Source organism: Gobio gobio (assembly GCF_949357685.1).
Source record: "Gobio gobio genome assembly, chromosome: 15".
NCBI classification, from domain to species: Eukaryota; Metazoa; Chordata; class Actinopteri; order Cypriniformes; family Gobionidae; genus Gobio; species Gobio gobio.
The window spans coordinates 32,595,703-32,612,829 of NC_137108.1; the positions used below are offsets into that span (position 1 = coordinate 32,595,703).

The 17,127-nt window shown below is 37.2% G+C and overlaps 1 protein-coding gene across 1 annotated transcript in view; it reads right to left on the minus strand.

Annotated features, from left to right (window-relative positions):
* Window positions 1-16,864, minus strand: part of tg (thyroglobulin) — a gene marked incomplete at its 5' end in the record, with an annotated part of 47,302 nt that extends 30,438 nt beyond the window's left edge. The window contains 22 exons of the mRNA XM_079836842.1: window positions 1,827-1,991; window positions 2,191-2,340; window positions 2,695-2,859; window positions 2,962-3,118; window positions 4,440-4,585; window positions 4,723-4,926; window positions 6,187-6,390; window positions 6,858-6,978; window positions 7,102-7,202; window positions 7,330-7,407; window positions 8,006-8,143; window positions 8,669-8,902; window positions 9,018-9,614; window positions 10,572-11,609; window positions 11,942-12,124; window positions 12,540-12,683; window positions 12,936-13,042; window positions 14,809-14,968; window positions 15,374-15,562; window positions 16,343-16,440; window positions 16,553-16,661; window positions 16,780-16,864. Of these exons, the coding sequence (XP_079692968.1) occupies window positions 1,827-1,991; window positions 2,191-2,340; window positions 2,695-2,859; window positions 2,962-3,118; window positions 4,440-4,585; window positions 4,723-4,926; window positions 6,187-6,390; window positions 6,858-6,978; window positions 7,102-7,202; window positions 7,330-7,407; window positions 8,006-8,143; window positions 8,669-8,902; window positions 9,018-9,614; window positions 10,572-11,609; window positions 11,942-12,124; window positions 12,540-12,683; window positions 12,936-13,042; window positions 14,809-14,968; window positions 15,374-15,562; window positions 16,343-16,440; window positions 16,553-16,661; window positions 16,780-16,864 (4,573 nt within the window). The remainder of the gene's footprint in view (window positions 1-1,826; window positions 1,992-2,190; window positions 2,341-2,694; window positions 2,860-2,961; window positions 3,119-4,439; window positions 4,586-4,722; window positions 4,927-6,186; window positions 6,391-6,857; window positions 6,979-7,101; window positions 7,203-7,329; window positions 7,408-8,005; window positions 8,144-8,668; window positions 8,903-9,017; window positions 9,615-10,571; window positions 11,610-11,941; window positions 12,125-12,539; window positions 12,684-12,935; window positions 13,043-14,808; window positions 14,969-15,373; window positions 15,563-16,342; window positions 16,441-16,552; window positions 16,662-16,779) is intronic.
* Between the last annotated feature and the right edge of the window lie 263 nt (window positions 16,865-17,127).

Here is a 17,127-nt window from a genome sequence, read left to right on the forward strand (position 1 = left end):
ACAGCAGTAAAGGCTACTGCCCCTTTAAGACCTCGCGTCTTCTTTATCGACTGTATAAAGTTCACTTAAGGCATATACAGACTATGTCTGCTAAGATACTCATCAAGATGGACATGTTGACATACGTTTTGTGTGAGTTTGTCCGTTTAAGAGCAAGACTTGAAAGAGAACTCAATATTTGCGCGCTGAGAGACGTGTGCGCGCTCTCGGATGAACGCACAGAGACACATTTTCTCACAGCGCGCGCGGCTTCTCATTCTAAACCTAAACCCTAAAGCACTAAACCCGGGTGATGACGGTGAAAACGACTGGTCATATTCGAAAATATGGCAGCACTCGCAATCTCGCATGCATTGAACAAAGTTTACAAAGAGAGAATTATTTGAAAAATATGAAGGAAAAAAAGGACGTTTACACGGCTCCCCTGCTCTCGTCAGTTTTTGTTTCTTTATTAGATTGTCATAGGTCACTCTGTTTAATTTTCAAGTGGTTAAACAGATTCGTGGTGTTCCCTTGCGTTGCAGCCACTGCCATGTAGCAAATCTTAGCATGTTTCTGCTCGTCGTCTGATTCCTCGAAGCCAAACTGTTCCCAGACAACGGAGTTGGTTTTGCCTTTTTTGCTCACCAAACGCTGCTGTAACTGCCCTCCTTCTGCCATCTTTACTCGCGCCGAGTTTTTAAATTCCAGCGGATGATATGCACACGAGTCACGACACTCACGACCTGAGAGAGATTTGTGGGTTCGGGAGGGGCGGATGTGCGCGTGCGATTCATTCAGAACGCAAGGCAAAATAATCGTTTTTTCTCGATTGTACTATTTTGGTGATCGTTGGGAGGCAAAATCGAAATCGAAATCGAAATTCGATTAATTGCACAGCCCTATTAGAGACTTGCGCTGTGTCCAAAATCGAATACTTATACTATGCAAAAAACAGTACGCCAACAGAGTAGTATATCTAAATGCATTGTATTCGAAAAACAGAGAATTAGAGAATTAGGCATATCTGACTTTAAAAGAGCGCCCCACCCACATACATTGGAGTAAATTGATAAAAAAGGGACTAATTTTACAGAAAACACTCTAAATTTTTACACAGTGGTGGAATATTGCATATTTTATATTGTATTTATTAACAATTCTATAATAAACACATATAAAAAGTTATATTTTGATAACATTTTTAATTTAAAAAAATCTGTAATTTTGACCCTGTTTGGGCTATGTCCCTTCAGAAAGATTCTGTTGATTCCACTAGGTGGCAGTAAACAGGGGGAAAATAATCTTCTTGATATCTCCTTCTAAAAAAAAGTTATTGAAATTAATCTGTCCAGACTATAGCTCCTACTCATCTGTATTGATTGAAGATTGAACATTTTGCAAAGGGAGATCGGGCTCAGATTGGTCTAAGCATGATCTACGTGTCTATAGAGAGATACTCAGCTTTTTTTGAGGGATGACGCAATACATGACGATGTGATTGATCACATGATTTTTGGTGAGTTTGTGTGATATAAATATGAAATGTAATGTTATTCATGATTTTTTCAATTTGGGGGGGGTCGAATTCAGACCTTATTATCTTCTTCAATGTAACAAATGCAAAAGTGCAGCAGAACTTATAGATTTTTTAAAATGATTATGATGATGCAATATTGGACCCACTAGTGGGGCGCAGAGTTGATGTGGTTAACTAAAAATGTTGACTATTATAATTTGGCTACACTACTTTAAAAACACCTGAACTACTGTCACACTTTATAAATATGTAGCAGCACTACTGTTTTTAGTGAGTTCTACACCTTAACACCGACTGTAGCATATACCTTTGCACTCTTCAACTGTCATTGGACCATCAGAAGACGTCCAAGAAAGTTCCTCCCCCTGCGAGGAGACACACAACCATCTGCCAGACATGGGGTGCTTCTGGGCAGACAGGAAGTCCCCTTTCTTTGTACAACTCAGTTTACTCTGCTGGCACTCAGTAAGACCTTAAGAGTATTCAGAAAGAGAGAGGACAAATAGAACCACAAATTTAAACCATTAGTGAAAAAAAAAAAACGATATTTCCTCTGAAACCTATGATCTACATTTTGACAGAGCTGCCATGTAGCTGCAACCATCTACCCCTGCTGTTCTTGAATTTGTGTGACAGTAGGGCTGGGCTGATTTAGTTTAGCCTTTACTCACAATGAGAAGCACTAAAGGCTCCCTGGGCCACAGTGGATGTTCCGGAGGGGCAGGGAGAGCAGAGGACCTGCCCTTCTTCCTCTTGAAATGTATCACGTGGACACGGAGTGCACACATCTCCACTGGAAAAAGAACCAGCTGGACACAACACTGTGTGTGAGAGAGGATAAAAACAAACACACAATAAGCAGAGTGATTAAGCATGGGTAATGATGGTGTAGAGTGGAAAAAGAAGATAAAGTTTGACAGATAAAGAAGGGAAGATTAATAATAGAGGAGGTGAAGTTGTATGCCGTTTGAAATATTACATAAACCGTCACAAATACATTTACACATTTTTGCACACCACTTTTCTATTTCCGTACATTGCCAGTAAGCTAAAATGTGCATCATTTATAAAACTTTATAGGTGCATATTCAGAAACACAAGTAAAGACATTTTCTTTTATGGTACACAGGCCAGTCTGTCATTAAGATGACCAAATGGTACATAAGCCAACCTACCACACCCAGTGGATTGTGGGAGCCGCTTATAGCCAGCCTTGCAGCTAAATGAGGGAGGACTAGAGAAAGCGAGTGAACCATCAGAGAGGAAGATGGACTGGTATGACCCACTTCTGATTAATTCCTTCACACTGTTTACCAGTCTCTCTTCACTAAGTGTTATATCTGTGAAAAATAAACATGCATTTATTTAGAAAGAAAAGTAAATGGAATAACAAAACAGTATAAATGAAACATTTGATATTAGATAGGAAAGGCTGCTCTCACCAATATCATGAAGATCAGGGAGAGATGTTATTGGCAGGTCAGAGAGGTGGGCCCTAAAGGTGATGTGCACAGTGACCTCCTTGTCAGTCACACACTCAAGAGATACAGAAGAATCGTCACAGACCGCAACAGAGCTGGTCTGGCCGGATGAGGTCAGCTAAGACACATAAACAAGTATTCAAAAGAAACACACATGCATAGTTGTATTTGTAGGTTTTAGAGACTTGCACAGTATGTTGTTGTTCTACTGTATGCCAAAGATATCTGCATATTGAATATGACATTTGCAATTAATCTAATATTCTAGACTAAGTAACAATTTACTTGTCAATCTAAAATAGTATTAGTGGGAAAATTACTGTTTGGGAATTCCTACGGATTCTCTAAAGGAAAATGGTCATGACAAAAATATGAGATGGGAGGAAAAATTATATTTAAACTGTTTTGCGTACATTTGTTCAAGTCTTTTGTTCCCTCAAGAAAGTTTGCGTTCGCTCCAAAAGTTGTGTTCCCACAAAATTTTGCATTTACTGGCAAAGAATGCAAAAGTTTGGTGAGCAAACACAAAGTTTCTCAGGGGAGAGCAAAGCTTTTGCAAGCCAACACAAACACTAAAATATATTTATCATCTCATATTTTTTCAAAGACCATGTCACTTAAGGGTTCTGTAAAACCCAGTGGTCTGGGATTTCAAAAAAAATTTTTTATATAAAAATGAAATTAATATATCAAATAAATATTTTTAAACAAATATTGTATTTGATATTACAACAATTTTACCATATGTATTACTAATAATCCGAGTAATTTTATTCTATTGAAAGCCATAGTTTGAACTATAAGAAATAAAAATCAAATGTGTTTAATTATTTTAAAGGTTTAAACATTTAATATTAGGCAAGGCAAGTTTATTTATATAGCATATTTCATACACAATGGTAAATCAAAGGGCTTTACATAGAAAAGGAAATTAAAATAATCATAAAATAATCACAACATACGCATAAGAAAAAAAAAAGAATAAATTAAAAATATATATATTACACATTAAAAGTGGGTAGATAAAAAGATACACTAAAACTTAAAACAATATACATATTTTCCAAATAATGTTTAACATTTTGCAGTGGATTTAGGGGAATAACAAAAGAAATTACAATTATTTGATTTTAAAGCATGCTGTGGTAACACTATTTCAGTGTCCTTGTTACATATACTTACTGTAGTAAAAACAGTAAATCATGCATAATTAGGCACAACTAACCCTAAGCCAAACCCTAACCCTAATTGTATAGTAAGTACATGTTGTTAATTAATATTACTCAGTACTTAAATGTATTGTTACACTGTAACAAGGACAACTTAAAGTGTAACCCATGTTGTCTTCATTTTATTATGCTTATTATTTTTTGTCACACATTAAAAAAAAAATGTATACACTATGTATGATATATCTCAAAGCAGACTGTGTATGGTACCTGTAGGCTGCAGAGACCTGTAGCTCTCATGTCTCGCAGCAAAGCAGCCTGTAGCTCAACACTCTGGGTGCTGCAACTCTTTTGACCCTCAGCCAGGGACATCTGCAGCTCTAAGGACACCTGCACTGTCTGCAATACCTGAGGCTCTGATTGACATCACAAACACAGTCGCTCAGTAATTAGAGCAACAAGACTTCATAGAAAGACAAATCCCAAAAGGACATACTGCAACAACCTATGAGCATTTTAACAGGTAAATAGAACAATGTGTGTGGGCCTTTACTTTGGCAGGCGTAAGACAGTGGAGCTTCATCAAGCCAGTTTTTCGCCTGGGGATCACACAGGAAGCTCGCGACAGGAAGGGTGTTGACATAACCTTGGTCACAGAACAGCTCACAGCGCTGCGTCTGCTGACCCGCAACATTCGCAGCGCTACATAGAATGGCACCATGGGAAATGTCTCCAAATGGAAGGGAGCACCCAGGAACTGAAAAGGGAAACAAATAAAGGAAAATTATGTTGCCACAGGCATATGCCAAAACATGTGGTAAAGTCACCATAAAATCAAAATGGCCAATTCTGTTTTTATGTTTTATTATAAATGATTTACAGCAGCTGACAAAAGTTGGGAAACATTACGATTTACATTACAATACAAAAGTGCTCACCAGGGCTGCATTTATTTAATCAAGAATATAGTAAAAACACTAATATTGTGAAATATTATTACAAAAAAATGTAAATAACTGCTTTCTATTTAAAAACAATTAAACAAGTAATTTATTCCTGTGATAGAAAAGCTGAATTTTCAGCATCATTACTCCAGTCTTCAGTCACATGATCCTTCAGAAATAATTTGCTGATTTGCTGCTCAAGCAACATTTATTATTATCAATGTTGAAAACAGTTTATCCTGCTTGACATTTTTGAAGAAACAATGTTAGGAAGAAAAAATAAATTTTTAAGTAGAAAATAATAAATATTTTCTCTCTTTGACGCTACATTGGATGATTGGGTAATTAGTTCACTAATGAGGTCAGGTGTGATGGTTCACACTAATACAAATTATACCTTTTTTGTGCTTGTTGCTTGCCCGTCTTTTTTAATAAATCTTTGGGAGCAGCAACAGCAGTGTGCAGATTCTTGTTGACTTCGAGTTAGAAACAATGATACCATTCAAACATTTGTGGTAAGAAAATAACTGCATTAAATGCATTCAATTGATCAAAAGTGACAGTGAAGACATTTATAATGTTACAAAAGTAGAGAATTTCTATTTAATAAATGCTGTTCATTGAACTCTCAAAGAATCCTGAAAAAAGTATCACAATTTCCACGAGTGTTAAACAGCACAACTTTTTTTAACAATGTTTCTAGGGCACCAAATCAGCATATTAGAATTATTTCTGGAGGATCATGTGACTGAAGACTGGAGTAATGAAGCAGAATTTTCAGCTTTGCTATCATAGGAATAAATTACATTTAAAAACATATTAAAATAGAAAACAGTTATTTAAAAAAAAATTATAATATTACTTTACTGTATTTTTAATAAATTAATTAAATTGATTAAATAAATGCTTTTAAATCTTTTCAAGACAACAATCTTTTCTTTTGACAGATACTGTATCCATGAACATGATTATTTTTTTCTTGTTAGAGATGCCGTTTCAATTGTGTATACGTCACAATAGGGAAGAAAAGACTATCGCAACTAACGATTCAAAGTGTGACCTAATTAACTTACTGTCACAGGCTGGGGTTTGTCCTGTGCTACGAGAGGTCCGTGTTGTTGGTAGCTCCTTTCCGCTTTGAGAAACACACCAACAGTCGGACAGGTCACACTGCAGTGGCAAGAACTGCTGCCCGTCCTGCACACATTCAGGCTCATACCCTACGCCGACCTCTCTCTGCAGTGCCAGCATCTTCTGAAGAGAACACCAACCTGGACCTATAACACAAAAATAATACAAGGGTCTTGCATGGTACATTTCTCAACCCCTTGCTACCAGACATGGTACTAAATGTTGGTGCTGGAACAACATTCTTATCAACCAATCAGATGTTAGGATTCGTTTTTGGGTTCAGGCGAAAATTCTTAACCTTGTGGTCACAACCCCAATATGTTCAGATATACAGGGTAGCATTTCTATGAACTATGTATTCATTTTGACCATACTTTTTTTTTAGGTTAGATTTATATAAAATATGCAGATTTTCTTGTGCTACAATGCCGAGGGGTTGCTGAAACAGGATGTGTTCTTGCATTTAAAATGGCTAGATGGAGTACAATGGCATGGCGCAAGTTTTTGAACTTGAAAAACATGCTGCTCATACATTGAGACTAAATTAATATTACCGTATTATTTCCCTATTGTCTTACTAAATCAGATTTGTACAGATGGATGAAAGAATTACATTGCAGTTCTCCAGAGGGATCGGCGATGGCAGGTTGGATGACTTGTCCGGTTATTGGACTCACGCAAAAGCCCTGCAAAAGGCCTGAACTGGTCTTCTGGAGTACTGAAAACTCTCCACCCTACAGATATGTGCACACAAACAATGATACAGAAGCACATCAAATGCAAACCTTCAGTGGTTAATACTAAAATGTACTTTTTATGTACAGTACAAACCAAATAACTCAAAAAGAAGGCCTCACCTCTTCACATGAAGGGCTGTATGTGTAAGTGATATTAGAGCTTGTTTGTGTCCAATCAGAAAGCAGGAAGTGACTTTGGAGCCTTTGGCATGTAGTTTGGCCTGGGAGACAAATGATTACAAATCAGCTCACAAGTTAAATGATAAACCCCAGAAGTAAAACGAGCACTTCCCCTAACAACCTTGATTGTTATTGAAAAGATTCAAGAAAATGAGATTGGACTCTTACACTGCTGAGGAGCCGCAGAACGAGACACCAGAGAGTCTGTGATGTATCTACCCTCCTCATCAACACACCAACAGTGACCTATGATATCAGACCGGGCAAATTTTTTTAAATTATCTACAGATAAATATTGCAATGTTTTCTGTTGGCCGAAGTACACTACTGTTCAAAAGTTTGGTATCAGTAAAAATAGATGCAATAAATTTATTAAATGACATAAAATACTTCTATATTGTTACAAAAAAAAATCTATTTCAAATCAGTGCTGTTCTTTGGAACTTTCTAGTCAAAGAATACTAAAATAAACTATAACACAAAAATATCAAGCAACAATTGTTTTCATAAATTACAATAAGAAATGCTTCTCTAGCACCAAATCATCATATTAAAAATATTTCTGAAGGATCATGTGACACTAAAGACTGGAGTAATGATGCTGCAAACTCAGCTTTGCCACCACAGGAATAAATTACATTTGAACATAAAATAGAATCCAGTTATTTTAAATTGTCATTTAATTCATGTTTTTAAATGTATTTGTGATCAAATAAATGCAGCTTTGGTGAGCATAATAGACTTGCAGAAATATTAAAACATCTTACCGACCCCAAACGTTTGAACTGTAGTGTATGTGCCATGCTTTTTATATGAAGTATAAAGTACCAGAGTATGGTCTCACCTGTGCTTTGGTGGCACTGATTGGGCAGCCACTGGCCATAAGCATCACACTGTGGGATGTAGGGCTGGTACCCCAGCATTAAACTCTGCCTGTCTTTGTCACTGGCCATCAGTCTGCTCTGCCAGTAGAAATGTAGGGCTGTCGAGAAGTGAAAGTGTATTTAATATTTGTAGCTTTACAGCAATGTAAATGTGTCCGCTCCCAATCTTACAGCTTTTATTAAATACTGCAACTGTAATGAGAAGGCAGAGTTTACTAACAAAGCATATCTGAAATATATAGAGTAGGGTCCAAAGGTTTAAATTAAGTTCCATTTCAGATAATATTATAATAAGAATATAGTAAGAATAGCTGACTGTCTGTACAAAGCATCACATAAGTGACACAAATTAGAGACAGTAAATAGTGACAGAAATTAGGTGCTGATGTTGAATGACAAAACAACTTTATAAAATTCATACACTACACAGTTGAGTACATGACAGTGCATAAGTACATAGTGCATCATTTGGGACACAACTATAGCTGTGTTTATTTTATAGTTATTCTATTTTATAAATGTAAAGACTTTTTTAATTTCCAGGTTCTCTCAGACTTTTAAACCCTACTGTGCATTCTTCTGCAGTTTCTTTTCATTGAGACTGATAAAACAAAACACTGTACTGGAATGAGCTGCGAGTCTCAATGCTGAGTTGATGTTGTTCAGCAGAGTTTGAATGATGGGGATCTTTGAGGAACGTGTCTGCTCCAACTCCACAGGGCTCAAATAGACACTCTCAGCCAGGAGGAAACCATAACCCACAGGCACATGTGAGTCGTTTGAAGCAGAGATTAGCTCCTCAGCCTGCTTCAGGAACTCAGAGACCTGGCTTTGAACCATAGAGCATGGGCCTGGACCTGAAGAGACAAACAAATGAGATATTAAGTAGATGATGCAAAAAAGATTATAAAGCAATATCTGAACAGATAGTAATGTCACTACATATATTAATTACTGTAGTGTATAACTCACATTTGGGGATTTGTCCAACAGGCGCCTTGCTATCTGCTAGCATGTCTCCTTGAGGGTTAACGCACCAGCATTGACGCAGGTGAAAATTCCCAAGAGGAACACTGAAGTCTGATAGCGGACCTGGATAACCAGAATCTTCTCTTCTGATCAGTCTCCAGAAAGATAATGGGTTCAGAAAAACTGATGGTCCATAAATGGCCTCAACGTTCCCATCTAACAAGTCAGATGGAATATCAGAGAACTTTTCAAATCTCGCTAGGACAGGGAATACTCTGTGGTGCCCAGCCTTGAACAATTCAGATACAAAAGCTCGGAAAGACGCCATTGCTTCTGTGTTTCCTGCATAGGCTCGCAGAATTCCAAGAAGTTCTGAGACAGGCAGGTCTTGTCCGGAATTTATGATCCGAACCCACTCACGGTAGAACTCAATCGCTTGTTCTGGAGGTCCATCACACTGGATCTGGTGCCAGCTGCCATCATATGCACAACGAGGGATGTACACGTCAGAAAGCTTGGTTACAGAAGATGGATCTGAGAGAACAGAGCGGCTTGTGGACAGGAATTGCTGAGTCGCTGTGGCCTGGCAGCTTTTTGGACCTTTGAAAGATCAATAGAGGATAATATATCCAATCACAACAGATCTTAAATCATAAAAAATTATATTAAATGTCAATCCAAGTTGTAAATTTCAGATTTGTATAATCAGTGTTAATATGATGCCATTTTTGTATAGTGTAGAGCGTTTGTTGTCAATGAACTTCATAGCATAGTTCATTATGGTGCATTTCTGGTTTCTGTAGCTATTCATTATGGAAATCTGAGAGATAATTCTGAGAACTAAAGGTTCAATTATGAGATTAAAGCTGCAATTATGAGATAATAAAGCAGAATTACAAGATATAATATTTATATTTATGCATTTGGCAGATGGTTTTATGCTCTACATTCTGAATTACCGGAATGAGTAGTCACAATTATGGAAAATAAGTCACAATTTTTACATAATGCCACAATTAACTCTTTTTTAGAGAAAATGAATCCCGAAAAGTTTCCTAATTGTTCCCTAAGGTACAAATATGCAACTTTTAGGGTTAGATAAGGTACAAAGTTGTACCTTTATGGGTACTGCCTCAGTGACAAGCTGCTGTACCCTTGCAGGTAAACATTTTGTTACTTTCTTTACAGTGAAGGTTACATAAGACTGACGATGGAATGTGTCCCACATTCAGCTAAAAATGTATGTTGACAATTTTGAGAGTAAAATATAAAAGGTATATGCCTGATGAATGTCATGGGACCGATATTTTGATATTTTTGCAAGTACTGATAGTGTGCAGGATTTTAGTAAAATAAATCAAATAAAATCGCAAAACTTTGAGAAGAAGCCTTGCAAAATTAAAAGCACTCCAAAAAACAAGATGTCAAAGTCTCTATAAAGCATACATTTTTGGCTGGTTGTCTATTAAATAAGAGCCAGATAATTTAATGTGTGTCTAATTAAATGTGTGATTACAGCTCTGTAACTAATCATCTGTGTTTAGTGTTCAGACTCACATTGAGGAGAGCTTCCTGAACTCTGAATGCTGAGTTTTGTTCCAGATCGGTCCACGCAGAAACAACTTTTGCCAAGGCACTGTCTTGCTACGTAAGCACCATCAGTCTCACATTTAGGAATGAAGACCTCAGATCCTGCAGAACTACTGGCTTTGATTGCAATCGCTATCTTACGCTCTTTCTCACACTGGGATGAGCATCTCGGTCTGGACCCAGAAGTGCGAGAACCTGTTATCTCCAGACCACGAGAGTCCACACACCAACACTCTGTGCCCTGACATTGAACTTCCTGGTATAGTCCATTCTCAGTGCACTGGGGTATGTATGAAGTTGAGGTTGAAGGCACAGACTTACAAACATCTGATTTCTGGAAAACTGCACGAAACAGCTGACCCAACTGGGTGCTATCTTCTGCCTTCAGCTGTTTGATGGCTTCTCGAAGGGTCGTGAGAAACTGCTGATTCTCAAGAGCCATTGAAACAAGTTTAATTAGATCTCGGTTGTTTTTCAGATTTACAGAGCGACCAAACGCATCAGAAATCTCCTGGTCTATATTAAGACTGGCAGAGTCATCTGCGAAGGTCTTGGCCAACTGCATCAAGTTGGTTGCGGCCTGCATCAGACCAACTTGACTAAAAACTTGACTAAAACTCAATGTACCACTGTTTCCAACAGTGCCGGTGAAGTTGAAATTGCCAGCGTTCTTCAGGAATTTTCCTCCAAAGAGATTCTCCTGGAGTCTCTTGGGATTCGGGGCAAGGTCAAGAGCTTTTAGGGCAAGAGCCCCAGAGGGAAACATCCCTTGAAGGAGCTCAGCCAGGATGTCTCTGACATTTGAACGCTCCAACTCTGGCAAAGACTGCAGAAGACCAGAGTTGGCCAAAAGCTCCTGGAATTCAGGACTGCAAGTACCAAGAAAAGAAAGGGTGTCTTTAGAAACGGAAAACACGTTGCTCTTGCTGAAGTCTCCAGCTGGGCCATTAAAAAGCCTGGAGAGAGCTTGTCTCCTCTCAGACAGGCAGTCTTTCACTCCAGTGCCTAAACAAACAAGAAACACAACATTAGTCAAGTGCACAAACTCCATTCTGCTTAAAAAGTTTCACTCACCAAGGGACCGGTAAACCTCAGAACTCAAAGATTCGTTTTTGCTTCATTTGCTTCTACTGGTAGATTGGATTAATTATAGTAGTTCACAATGAGTTCATAGATGTATTTTAATGTACTATTTGACTACCGGAACATTACTTATTAATTTTATTGATTGATCAAATTAAGATGAACTGTTAACAGAGATGCTGAATAGGCATCATGGCACATAATTATGGAATATTCTGTGAAATACATACAAGTGCAAGTAAGGCCAAACTTACTACATTTTGGTACTCCATACTGGCGTGTGCCAAAGATCTCTTTGCCATCAGCATCCACACACCAGCACTGACCACCGGACTGGCACTGGGTTGGCACATACACTCCATTATCAATACAGGAGGGTACAAAGGAATTACCAGCCTGAGTAGCTGCAGCCCGTTCACTCTCACATGGGGTGGGACCTTATGAAAACAATAAGAGTTGGGTACCTGTACCATTATACAGATGTAGCAGTTTGCTGGACATGCTAAGAGGTACATTTTAGTATTTTCTTTTCTCATATTCTATTCTATGCATGTTCATGAAAATAATGTTTATTAGTCATCACAAAAAATCATTTATGTTTATTTTATAAATGGCAAAAATATTTGTATTCATTTTTGACAAAATATTAAGTTTATAAATCAAGAAAATACTATTCGCTAATGCCTTAAACCTAACAAAATGAATATCTTAAATTCAGAAGCAAAAAAATGCTAATCTTTAAGGATATTTAGATATTTTTACAGGAAAACAATGCAAAAAAATAAGAAAATTATTTTTGCAGTGTATGATCATCATTATAGCGGCTTTCATTTTCAACAAAATGTTGCATACATCTAAATTTCCCGCTCACGGCCAGCTGGACAGCAAGGTAGCGGCGCTGAAGGATTCGATACATGTTTGACTGTGCAAATGTACTTCCTACAGTCTGGTCTGAAAACGCTGTGTCGTACACCTCATCCAAAAGCAGCTCCACACCTAGACAAACCCAAAACAATTCATCTTTATAATACAGCACACAAAATGTCCCAACTTGATCAGGCCAAACTATTCCTTGAATGACAAAATCATAGCGCCACTTGACATTTAGGTGATGCTTTAACAGAATTTGTTTACAGTTCACTTATTTCAGAGATAGTTGCCCTGGAGCAAACAGAGTTCAGTGTTTTGTGAGGGCACAATGTTGGCCCAGTTCTTTAACCTGAAATGTAACTGAAGAGTGTGTATCACCTGTGCTTGGCATCTCTCTTCCACGACTGTCTGCACAGAAACAATAACTAGATAGCTCTGGGTAGGCCTTTCTGAAAACACTAAAGGTCTGGAACGCTTCTGGGTCTCTGTTAATGAAAAGAAACTTCAGTTAAATAAGTCTCTAGTAGCAGATGCATTTTAAACGGTTAGAGAAGACTAACAGTTTAACTAAGGAAACTGGAAAATTAGGAAAAGGGAAAACAGTTGCTTCTTCTATCTGACACAATACTGCTGTCTAGTGGTAAAACATGCATGGCTTGGGCTGGTTTCCCAGATACAAATGTCTAGTCCTTCACTAAAAGAGCTTTCATAAGGGAATCTTAATTCAATTAACCCTTAATCGTCCCTTGGGGTCCAGCTGACCCCACTGGACTTTTCCTCCATTTTTTAAAAGTGTTCCCTTCATCTCAGGGCCATGAGACTCGGTGACTTTTCCTAAATAATCTATCTAAACATGCACAAAAAATCCGAGCTTGATTTGGTTGTTTTAAAGGTGTGTAAAAAAAATGTACCGTTTAAGTCCCTCGGGGTCAGATTGACCCCACATTGAAAATGAATGGGAAAGTGTAAAAAATAAATTTTTTTCACTTTTTTTGTCAATTTTTTTTTACTAAATCCAGTATAAATCTGAAAATTTCCACATTTATATCAAGGTCTGGTCCTAGAGCATAAACACAAAGTAGAACGAACTTTCTGTCTCATACACACACGCACATACACACACAAACACACACATGTGTGTGACTGCAACAGAGAGCATTTTTATAGAAACTGGCAAATAAAATCAACAAAACTGGCATAAATCTGAAAGATTTTCATACATAAATGAAGGACAAATACTAGAGCACAAATGCAACATGGAACAATCATGAGAAAGAGAGGGAAAAGGGCAAATAAAAGAAAGATGAAAGGCAGCTTAACTTTTGCATAACTTCCCTATGGACCTCTATTGGATAATGTGGTCATTGCACTCTCTTTCTCTTTAACTATAATTCCTAAAGTTTTTCCACAAACCTACAGATGGCGGTATTCTATCCCTAACACATAGAGCAATGTCCAAAAACTATTTATATTTATTTAAGATCATCATTCAAGTGATTTTTTCATAAAAAAATGATTTTTAATGAGCCAATTTATGACAGTCAGTATTTGTGCAGTAAATAGGTAAAAAACTACCAAATACCCACAAAAACACAGCATAAATCTATAGTTGAGAAGTAGATAAAAAAAATGATATATAGTTTTCCATGTAAAAAAATTATATTTCCTAATGCAATCGCTCTGTAAAAGTTTGGGGTCTATCTGACCCCAAGGGACTCAAACGTAAACCCTACTTGAGAGGTGATTAAGGGTTAAATAAAAAAAATAATATGAGAAAATAAAGTTTGGGATTAGTAAGATATGTACTATTATTTTAAAGAAACAAATACACTTATTCAGCAAGGATGCAATAAATTGATAAAAAACATGATAGTAAAGTAATTTATAATGTAACAAAAGATTTATATTATAAGTCATATAAACATACAAATGCTGTTTGAACTTTGCATTTAGCAAAGAATCCTAAAAACGTATCAGGGTTTCCACAAAAATATTAAGCAGCACAACTACTTTCAAAATTCAGGTTTACCATCACAGGGATAAATAATATTTCAAAAATATATTAAAATACAAAACACAATTAAAATTGTAATAATATTTCCAGTATATTATGCTTTTACTGTCATTTTGATCAAATAAATGCAGCCTTGGTGAGCTTACGACAATTCTTTCAAAATCATTTTTTTTTCAATATTACCGACCCCAAACTTTTGAACGGTAATCTAAGGTTTGAAGAAAAGGCATGTCTCACCTGTTGAAGGTGTGTAACAGATCAAAGATCATCCTGTCAGTGGTGTTGACAAACTTGCACTGCACAGGTAAGAAGCTCCCATCTTCAGAGCACTGTGGGGGAGAGGGATCTCCGATACCATGAAGGAGTCGACGCTGTCTCACCTCACAAGCACCAGGACCTAGGGTCAAGGGTTTAGATGCACGTTACATCTGATCACAAAGAGTATTCATTTAAGCATCATCCAGCAATTTAACCCCCAGTTTCACATACAAGGTTTAAGCTAGTCCCAGAATAAAAAGCAGGGTTGAGCTGTTTTAACTGAAAGAAACTTAAAACCATTGTTTTATCTCAAAATGTTTTTTTTTCCTTCCTAAGACACGTTTATAAAAACTACTTAAATGTCCTAATTGAACTAAGGTCTAATCCTGGTTTAGGCTAAACCCTGTCTGTGAAACCAGGACTAAGAGTCAGAATGAAAAAGTCCAGATAAAAATCTAGATCTTTCATTCAGAGATTCATTTAAACTGTCCAACTAATGTATCCAGGGAATCAAATGAATATGACCCTGAATAAGAGAACTCACATTTTAAGAGTTTTCCATTCTGCCTGGTTCCGTAGATCTCCATGCCTTCTTGGTCCACACACCAACACTGGCCACGGGACGCATCACACTGCACCTGCTCGTACTCACCTGAGTCCAAACACACTGGCGCCAGGGTTGTGTCTCCAGTCTGCAGTGCCCGTTGTCTCTGGAGCTGGCATGAGGTCAAACCTTTAGTGAGGACAGTGTGTGGTCAATTCAATTCAATTAAAATGATTCCATGGACACATTTAAGTTATGATTATACTAATTCCTTATATAAACGTCATCTTAAATATGTTAATCATGTTAATATTAACAATGCATCTCTGTTGCCTTGTGACTGTTAAGTGGTTGCTCATGGATTATGTTTGGGTTCCCAGAGACCCCAAGAATTTAAACTACCATTAAAAAGTTTAGGGTCAGAAGGATTATTATCAATGTTTTGCAAGAAGTCTCTTATGCAAACCAAGGCTGCATTTATTTGCTCAAAACTACAGTAAAAACAGAAATTGTGAAGTTTTTAAATGTAATGTATTCCTGTGATGGCAAAGCTGGATTTTCAGCATCATTACTCCAGTTTTCAGTCACATGATCCTTCAGAAGTCATTCTAATATGCTGATTTTCCGCTCAAGAAACAAGAATATTTACATAAATATTGAAAAGATTTGAGCTGCATAACATTTTTGTGTGTGTGTGGAAATGGTGATTTTAAGTTTTTAAAAGTTGTTTTGTAAATGCTTTTACTTTTGATAATTTTACAGCATCCTTGCTTCTTTTGAATGGCAGTGTAAACTTAAAGAAATGTGACTGGCATTCAATCAAATAATGTTTTTTTTTTTTTTTTTTTAAATAGAAAAATAAAAATGAAAGAAATTAAAATCAAAAACCGACATTTATTAATGTTTTACATCAGTTTTCAAGAACCCCAAAAGCAAGTAAAGCATTTTTTTTAAGTATGAAGGGCTTACAATGAACAGTGGATCCATTTTGTCGACTCCCAGGTATCTCAAATCCCTCTGCATTCACACACCAACATTCCCCACCTCCATGATTACACTGAACATGCCTACAAGAATGGATTTTTTTTTTCCTTCAGACTTTCACAAACAACATGCATACCATGGTACATTTATGTGATTCTATTTGAGTTATATTCAGCATCGGTCAAGTTAGCGCACCTGAAGCGGCCATCCTCATAGCACTGGGGGATGTGCTCATGTTCCTGTGCTGCACTGACAGACCTGAGCTGCTCACATTGACTCAGACTCTCCGTCTCCAGCTGGTACTCTGGTGGTAAAAACCAAAAAACAGGTGGATGAATTTTCTAATTCATACAAACTTAAATAATCTCCCAGAGAGACAGTAAAAACAAAGGTGATGTTGTGAATAGACCAAATACGCTCACCTGAAATCTTTCCACATGTCAGAGAGAAGCTGCTAAGTAGTGTGGCAGTTAGACAAAAGAGCGTCATCTCTTCCATGTTCTGCATCTTCTCTAGGATGCAAGAACTCTCCTAGTGAATGCTATGAAACTGCAGCATCTTTTATACCACAGCCAAGATGTGCACCGTCATACCGGTTCAGCATTCTGTTGTTTTACGAATTTGTCTATCAAAACACTAACCTCTCCAGAGTGCTTAAAGTACCTGGTGGTGAATAAGAACATTCTGGACATTGTAAAGTGAGCAGCCAAGCTTGAACCTTTGAGAGTGCTTCTTTGAGGGGTCTTCTGAAAACCACTTCTAACAGAGTT